Source organism: Kryptolebias marmoratus, unplaced genomic scaffold, assembly GCF_001649575.2.
Source record: "Kryptolebias marmoratus isolate JLee-2015 unplaced genomic scaffold, ASM164957v2 Scaffold51, whole genome shotgun sequence".
NCBI lineage: Eukaryota > Metazoa > Chordata > Actinopteri > Cyprinodontiformes > Rivulidae > Kryptolebias > Kryptolebias marmoratus.
In genome coordinates this window covers 7877-16286 of record NW_023665785.1, presented here as the reverse complement: position 1 = coordinate 16286, position 8410 = coordinate 7877, and the positions used below count along the sequence as shown (strand labels likewise).

At 48.3% G+C, this 8410-nt stretch overlaps 3 protein-coding genes across 4 annotated transcripts in view; 2 read left to right on the top strand and 1 right to left on the bottom strand.

Annotated features, from left to right (window-relative positions):
* f2 (coagulation factor II (thrombin)) overlaps positions 1-289 on the top strand; it is a 12039-nt gene extending 11750 nt beyond the window's left edge. The window contains exon 15 of the mRNA XM_017403774.3: positions 71-289. Coding sequence (XP_017259263.1) covers positions 71-220 — 150 coding nt within the window. The 3' untranslated portion in view covers positions 221-289. The remainder of the gene's footprint in view (positions 1-70) is intronic.
* A 46-nt stretch (positions 290-335) lies between these two features.
* On the bottom strand, positions 336-5582 carry LOC108228249 (oocyte zinc finger protein XlCOF6). 2 transcript variants are annotated; one of them, XM_017403772.3, is made up of 12 exons: positions 5412-5582; positions 4439-4641; positions 4157-4225; positions 3917-4009; positions 3748-3846; positions 2796-2913; positions 2483-2726; positions 2361-2407; positions 2177-2277; positions 1609-2101; positions 849-1304; positions 336-586 (listed from the first exon to the last, which is right to left on the bottom strand). In XM_017403772.3, exons 1-12 carry the CDS (start codon positions 5449-5451, stop codon positions 366-368), a joined length of 2184 nt encoding a protein of 727 aa, XP_017259261.1. In that variant the 5' UTR covers positions 5452-5582; the 3' UTR covers positions 336-365. The 2 variants fall into 2 exon arrangements, with proteins under 2 accessions (XP_017259261.1, XP_017259262.1); XM_017403773.3 differs by having other exon boundaries at positions 3917-4006; positions 5412-5580.
* A 679-nt stretch (positions 5583-6261) lies between these two features.
* Positions 6262-8410, top strand: part of LOC119616827 (histone H3.v1-like) — a 6310-nt gene continuing 4161 nt past the window's right edge. Inside the window, exon 1 of the mRNA XM_037974431.1 lies at positions 6262-7099. Within this exon, the coding sequence (XP_037830359.1) occupies positions 6806-7099 (294 nt within the window). The 5' untranslated portion in view covers positions 6262-6805. The remainder of the gene's footprint in view (positions 7100-8410) is intronic.

Below are 8410 nucleotides of genomic sequence, written 5' to 3'. Positions count from 1 at the left end.
CCTCCCCGGTTACCTGCTGAACAGCTAGTTACTCCCCGGTTACCTGCTGACCACCTGTCTCTCTCTTCAGTACCCGGCAGAGAACCGCTGGTACCAGATCGGGATCGTGTCCTGGGGCGAAGGCTGCGACCGTGATGGAAAGTACGGCTTCTACACTCACCTGTTCAGGATGAGCAGGTGGATCAAGAAAGTTATTGAAAAGACAGGAGCTGATGAGTAGACACTAACTCACTTCCTGTTTAACTGTCAGCTAAACCATGCTAATAAAGTTTGTCCAAAAGAATCTCCACCTGCAGTTTCTTCAGTTCTTTGTGGCAAAATGACAGAATCTTTTAGAAGCAAATGTCTGCAGGTGATTCTGGAGGTTAGGTCTTGTAGGACGTCTCTGTCTCTGTCTCCAGCACCCCTCCGTCAGCAGCTCTGTGGGTCAGCAGGTGTCGGTTCAGGTGAGTCTGACGGGTGTAGCTTTTGGAGCAGAGGACACAGGCAAAGGGACGGACATTACTGTGGGACAGGATGTGCTTCTTCAGGTCAAACTTCCTCCGTAAACATTTCCCACATTCTGGGCAGCAGAACGGCTTCTCTCCTGCAGGACAGAAAGAAAACCAGGAAACACTCGACTCTTCCACACACTTCAGTCAGACTGGCTTCCTGTCGTACCTGTTTGAACCCTGCCTCACCTGTGTGGACTCCTCCTCCCCCGTCTGGACCCCTCCCCCTCTCTCTCTCTGGACTCCCCCTCCCTCCTCACCTGTGTGGACTCCTCCTCCCCCATCTGGACCACCCCCTCTCTCTCTCTGGACCCCTCCCCCCCTCTCTGGACCCCTCCCCCCCGGACCCTTCCTCACCTGTGTGGATGCGGCGGTGCTCGGTCAGGTGACAGGAGATGGAGAAGGCCTTCCCGCAGTCCTGGCAGACGTAGGGTCTCTCCCCGGTGTGGGTCCTCATGTGTTTCTGCAGGTCTCCTCCAGACGGCCAGCCCTTCCCGCACACCGTGCACACGTACGGCCTCTCCCCGGTGTGCTGCCGTACGTGCACGTTGAGGCCTGCGAGTGCGGTGAAGTCTTTGGGGCAGTGGGGGCAGCGGAAGGGCCGCTCCCCGGTGTGGGTCCTCAGGTGGCCCTCCAGGCCGTCGCGGGTCTTGAAGCGCTTGCCGCACTGCGGACACAGGAAGCGGCTGTCGCTGCTGTGGGTCGCCCGGTGCGACTGCAGCCCCGCCAACGAGCCGTACAACTTGCTGCAGTCATCGCAGCGGTACGAGCGAGAGGCGTGCGTGCGCTGGTGGATCCGAAGCAGAGTCACTCCTACGACACGAACAGATTGAGCCCGAATGAACCAGAAATGCAAAACAAACGAGAGAAATTCCACTTCCTGTGAAAACTCAGCATGAGCACTTAGTGGCACCTCGATGTATTTGAATGGGATTTTTCTAAATAAAGTCAGTTTTTTGAAAAGTATAAAAGGTACAAAAAGCAAAAGTCGTGGCACCCCTGTCTGTTTTGATACCTGCACAGGTAAAACAACCCGAAGTCAGAAGAGTAACGAGGACAGGGGTCACTTCAGGACGGATGCTACCTGAACAGTCAGAGGTGTACCTGCAGCTCTCACCTGAGAAGCTCTGCTCACAGAAGCGGCAGCTGTAGCGCAGCTCGGCTCCCTCGGCCGAGTGCGTCTGCAGGTGTCGCAGCAGCAGCGTCTGCGAGCTGAACGTCTGCGAGCAGACGGAGCAGACGAAGCAGCTGAGGTCCAGCAGACGGTGGGCGTCCCTGTCCTTCGCTGACCCAAACGTCTTGTTACACCTGCTGCAGACGAAGCCCTCCTTGTCCAGGTGTGTCTGCCTATGATTGGTCAGGCTGGACAGGTGCTGGAAGGTGCGGTCGCACTGAGCGCACTGATGAACGGGGCGCGCTCGGTGCGACCGCTGGTGGGACAGCAGCTCGCCTTGGCTTTTAAACACTGAGCTGCACTGGAAGCAGGTGTGGGTCCTGACAGGGCGGGGCTCCGGGGGGCGGGGCTCTTCCTCAGCTTGAACCTTCGGGTTCACGGTGCCGGCTGCTGAGACCGACCCACAGGCCCGGTTTGAGCGCAGGTGGCGAATTACCTACAAGACAGGTTGGACGTTTTAAAGACGTCCTGATTAAACTGGACAAATACTGGCGCAGGTAAACGAGCTCACCTGAGATCTGTAGATGAAACACTTCCCACACTGAGGACACCTGTGAGCCACACGCTGAGAATTGTGGGAAATGCTGTACAGGGTGCCGGCTGGGCCCTCGGCTGTGGAGACGGGCCGTTTCAGTGCACTGCTTCAGAGTGTGTGTGTGTGTGTGTGTGTGTGTGAGAGAGAGAGAGAGAGTTACCTGAACCTTCTGATTGGCTGACACAGTTTCCAGGTGAGTCCTTTAACCTGCCAGGAACAGCAGCTTTATTAAACAGGTGTGTTTGGACTCAGTTGGTAACAGAACTGACATCAGACCCTCACCTGTCCAGGACCTCAGGTGTGTCTGAGCTCTGATTGGACGCCTCCTGCTCTGTCAGACCAATCACAGCCTCCTCCTCCTCCACTGTCACCACCACCTCCACCTTCACCTGCAGAGGACCGCCTCTGTCAGGGAGAGTGTCTGATTGGGCAGCTGTGTGAGTGGACGGGGGCTCAGGATTGGTTGCTTTGGTGAAGAAGGGGTGGGACCAGGCGAAGAGGAGGGTGGACTCTGTGTCTTCACTCACTGAGGAGAACAGAACCAGTTCAGACCTTCGTCAGGTTCGGGTGTGCTCGCAGTCTGTCATCTTCGTACCTGCGGTTGTTGCTTGTCCCAGGCGGCAGCTCTGATTGGTCAGAAGCTCCCTCAGGTGTTTCCTGTCCTGAAGGAAGTCTTCCACAGCAGCGGGGGCGCCGTCGAGCCAAGAGGCAGCCTACAGGACAGACAGTCGTTAAGTGAAAATGTTTTCCCTCCTTTTGTCTGTAGTCTGAATCTGTCCAGAACCAAGCTTAGAACCTGCTGCTGGGCTGATGTGACCCACAGGAGGCAGAGGTAATACCTGGACACGTCAGGGTAAAAAAAAACCTCTGCTCAGCTGCCGGCCGCTCGGCTCAAAGTTTTAATGACCTGTTTATTAAAAACCTACTTCAGAAAACTGTCAGAAAATGCATCTTAACCACAGAGCAAAGATAAGAAGTCACTTTAAGCAACAAATAGAAGTAATTGTTTTTTTTTCTTGCTGCCACCTATAGCTTTCTTAAATTCATTTTTAACTGTCAGTTGTCATTTCTAATATGATGATTTCAGCTCATTAAGAGAATAAATCAGAGCAATAAACAACAGAATCTCAGCACATTGTCAGGTGTCGGACAGCAGACCGGACCGGACCGGACCTGACAGACAGGTTTCTACCGTTCTGTTGCTGCTGGATATAAACGAGGTGGACTGATCACGATCAGGGTGGGAGGTTAGGTTCATTTTCAGGTCAAAACTCTCGAGAGGGAAAAGTAAACTAGCTAAACTAAAAAGGAAAATCTCGTCAAATTTATTTATGTTCTGAAAGGGAACATTTTAGGAGTGAGATTTGACCTGAGGAAAAAGTTAGTTGGTCTCATAAACCACAAATGTGTGTGTGTGTGTGTGTGTGTGTGTGTGTGTGAGCGAGACATCAGAGCTGACTACCTGCAGGCACATCACCTGAAACAGATTCTTAACAACAAATCTGAACACGTCACAGGAAGGACGAGGTGAGGAAGAGGAGGAGCACCTGTCTGAAGTCAGGGACAGGGAACAGCTGCTCGATCCGGGACAGGAAGTCAGAAATGAGGGACTGCAGGGCGGAGTCAAAACTCTGGTCAAACACTTCCTGGAGGAGAAACGGAGAGGATGAGGATGAGGATGGAGCGATGATGAAGGTGCAGGTTTGAAGCACCGACCAGCAGGAGGCGCCGAGCGTCGGCAGGCATCTCCGTCAGTTTGTTGGTGAGGGTCAGCAGAGCAGAGCAGCATCTGTTTACGTCTTCATCCTGCTGCCGAGACAAAGAGACAGTCTGAGGACGGACAGCAGCTCACTCACAGTCCAATCTAACAGCTGCTCTGCTCCTGTGGCGGCCATCTTTAATCACGGCACACCTGGTAACTCTCGTTTGTTTGTTGTGAAGAGCAGGAGTCCTCACCGTTGTCTCCGAGACGGCTCGGATCTGGTTCAGGTGAGTCTGAGCGTCAGCTGGGTCACAGAGGGTCACCTGCAAACAAAGGAAGTCACTTCCTGCTCATCACATGTACAGAAACATGGCGAGCTGTTGGTGTTGTTCTGAACCACCAGTGGGTTGGACTTCTTGTATATTTCTGGCCTAGATCTGGTTTTATTTGTTGATCGGAACAGTTTCAGTAAGAACAGGAAGTCCCTGAACTCCTCCTCCTCTGAAGGCTTTTAATACACCTGAGTGAACGCTCACCTTGGCCCTCAGAGCCAGCAGCAGCAGACCCCTCTGCCTGTCCGTCAGCAGCTGCGGGACGGCCTCCGTTACCACGGAAACAAAGTCCTCCAGCATCCCATAATGCTTCACGCTCCGCTGCTGGGTCACCTGCCACATGGCCGCGGTCAGGAGGCGGAGGGGAGGGATGAGGAGGCGCAGGGAGGAGAGAGGGAGAGGGGAGGCTGCAGAGGAGAAACATGTCACAGGAGTCTGCAGCACTGAAGTCAGCATCTGATTTCACAGTAGTTTTAATGTCTGGCTCATCTTAGATCTTAGACCTGAACTAAACTATAATCTTTATCACTGTCTGCGTTCGTAAACACTTTATTTTATTTGTTAAAGTAAAGTCTGTGTGTTCTTGCACTTGGATCACACCGGAACAATCTAAGCATTGTAGTTTTTGATTAGTTCCAATGTAGTCTAAATGCCAGAGAAAAGAAATAAAATAAAATTGGATTTCCTGAACATTCCCAAATTCTGCGGAATAGCCCTTTACTGTACGTCCAATCGGAAGCTAACTTAATGTAAATCTGGATCTTTTCTCAAGTTAAAGAATTACTGGAGCCACTTCTGGAGCACACATCACTTCCAAGATCCATAAACTACCGAACCTGGTTCTGATTAGGCCCAAACGGGCTTCCTGTCTGTGAAGAAATAAACAGTTTTAACCGGAGTTTCTCTCCTTGCCTGGACCTGATGGGTCCAAACGAAGGTTAACAGCCTGATTTAAATCAGTATTTTAGGTCATTTAAAATAAATGTTGAGCCGAATTAAAGCCGAACTTCCGCCAAGTCACAACCACCAGTTATTACATGTTTATAACGTATTAAACACGAAAGTAAACCACGGTCATTTAAAATTGTAATATTTTTCGGGCTATCCGGGGCTAACGTTAGTCACTAAACACCAACCGCTGCTGAAAGCGGGTCACAGTGAGTCAGCAAAGTCTCACCCATCGGGTCGGAACCGCCGCTCATCCTCGGGTCATTCATCAGAACCTCCGTGTGGATTCCGGCTAACGGCTAACGGATAACGGCTAATTGTTTACACTCCGGGAGCTAACGCTGCTGGCTCCGCCCCTCTTCACACCGATGGCTCCGCCCCCTTGACGCCGAAACATGTCGGAGGTGCGCATGTGCATCAGTTACACCTGCTCTTCACCTCAGGTTCACCTGAAAACATCTCATAAAACATATTAAAGACTGTAAATCAAAGCATTGAAAATAAAGATTTGAAAATTGCAAAAGATGAAGATAACTTCATTATTTATAAAGTCGGTGTTTTGAATAACACTATATTTCAAAAAACATACTTTTAATGCTAAATAACTTTAATATGTAAACCTTTTATCCACTTCAGAATTTTTCTTTCCTTAAAAACATTAAATTCAACAGTAATCAAAGAAAATGAGAAGAGATGTTCACCTAAAAACACTGAAACATTTAATATTTTTATCCAGTAAAACAGACTTTAACAAAACATTTTTTAAAAAAGAAGCTAATACAGTTCTAAAAAATTCTGATTAATAGTAAACGATTTAACCTCTACAGTGATTTATATTAAAAATGAAATATTTTAGCAGTAGTAGTAGTAGTATTAGCAGCAGTAGCAGTAATAGTAGTAGTAGTAGTATTAGCAGCAGTAGTAGTAGTCGTGGTGGTGGTATTAGTAGTATTAGTAGTAGTAGTAGTATTAGCAGCAGTAGCAGTAATAGTAGTAGTAGTAGTATTAGCAGCAGTAGCAGTAATAGTAGTAGTAGTAGTATTAGCAGCAGTAGCAGTAGTAGTAGTAGTAGTGGTGGTATTAGTAGTATTAGCAGTAGTAGTAGTAATAGTAGTAGTAGTAGTATTAAGCACACGCAGCAGTTAAATGCCAAACAACATTACATAAACAGTAAAGAATAACGCTGAGTCAGCGTTCAGACTGTTAGTCAGGGCAGAATGATTAATTTAAAAATAATTTCTGGATGTTTGTTGAATAATTTAAAGACAGAAACATACAAATAGTAAAAGCCTGGAAGCTCAGATTTGATGTTTCTGTTCTTCAGATGGTTTTTCCATGAGCAGCTGAAGAACAGAGAGGTGTTTTCAGATCATGTGACACAGATCCTGTCAGCAGGTGTAATCTTCCTCCTCCTCTTCCTCCTCCACGGCTTCAGAGAAGAGATTAACACTGACTTCAGCTCAGAGCTGCAGAAGACAAACGAGCTGAAGATGGAGGTTTGAAGGCTCTGTGGAGAAGCTTCATGGCTCTGCAGCGAGATGAACCTCCTCGTTCTCAGCTGGTTTCACATTCATCTTCACGTCTCCTAAAGCTTCATTAAGCTGCAGACAAAGTGCCCTCACTATGAACCCAGACAGAGAAGAAGATGTGTTTTCAGACCCTGAAGACCTGCTCCTCATGAGAGGAGACCAGGAAGAAGAGGAGCAAGACGAAGAGGAGGATGAAGAAGAAGATGTCAGGATTTTCAACACCTGGATGCAGCAGTACAGAGGAGGGGAGCGGCAGAAGAAGCAGGAGCAGGAGGAGGAGGAGGAGGAGGAGGAGGAGGAGGAAGGGGAAGGACGACCTGACAGCAGGTGCAGCTTGGAGCCTCCGGTCCAGATGAGGTCTGTCCGCCGGTCGTCTCTGCCGTGTCCGGTAAGGAACCGAGACCCAAAGCTCTGGATCTCTGATGTTGGCTTCAGGATCTTTGGATGGATGGGTTTAGGAAGGCCTTTTAGAAAAGTTCAGTAAAATCAGAGAATTGATGAGAGAAATCAAAGATCATCTGATTTCCATATCAGTTATTGATAAAAGATGTCCAGAGCAATGTGCCAAGAGACGTCTCCATGGTAACAAGCAGGTAACTCCTTCCTTACAGTCATTAAATCCAAACGTCCACCAGCAGCTTCCCTCCTGTCCAAGCAGCCTTTCTCCTCCCAACTGTCAGTAAAATATCTCCAAACCATCTGCTTGTCAGCTCATTTAGTTTTCTCTTTTCAAAAACTAAAAGTATTCACTCTTCTTTAACTTCTGACCATTTTCATCTTTCCTTGAAACTGCAGTAAAAACTGGTTCAGTTCACCGTACCTCTCTGATTGGACTCAGTTTGTTCGGCTCAGAGGTGTCAGAACCATCCCCAGTTACCTGTGGTGTTCCCCAGGGCTCCGTCCTGGGTTCCCTTCTTTTTATAAGCTATCTACTTCCTCTCTTTTCTGTTTTAGGAAACAATATTATTTTTTCCTGATACGCTGATGACACCCAGCTCTTCTTCTCTGCTAAACTCATTTCTACATTTCCTCCCTTTTCTTTGCTGATCTGTTTTTATATGAGATTACGAACTGGTTTGGACAACACTTTCTAAAACTCAGCAGCAACAAAACAGAATCTCTTCTCATTTGCTCCAAGTTCGTCCTCTCCAAATCTCCCAGTTTCTCAGTCACCATAAATAACTTTATAACCCATCCCTGTCCTTTCTTCTGAAACACACTGTGAGGATTTGGATTTTTGTGTTTTCTGTTTAGTTTATCTTTATTATCTTGTTGTTGTTTCAGTTTGGTTTTTTCCTGTTTGTATGGTGCCCAGTATTCACTCCTCCCCCGTCTCTCTTTTGCCCTCCTTGCCACGCCCATCTCCACCTGTCTGTCATCATCTCCACTCACCTGTTTCCACTTGCCTCGTCACCCTCTGTATTCAAAAACCCGCTCACTTCTCTCACTATCCGTCGGTTCATTGTTTGTCGGTTGTTGGTTGCTGTTTATCTGTGCCATGGTTTCTTGTTGCCTTACCCTGCCGTTGACAGGAACGCAAGGTAACTTGTCCATGAACGAGACCAAAACCAGACACAGAGACATCAGCTGAAGGTAAGTGTAGTTTATTTACAAGTGTCCGGTTATATATACAGTGAGGAATCGTGGAATGATCTGTGAAGCAAAAGGGACAGGGTGAGTCTCGGGTACAAATCCTAAT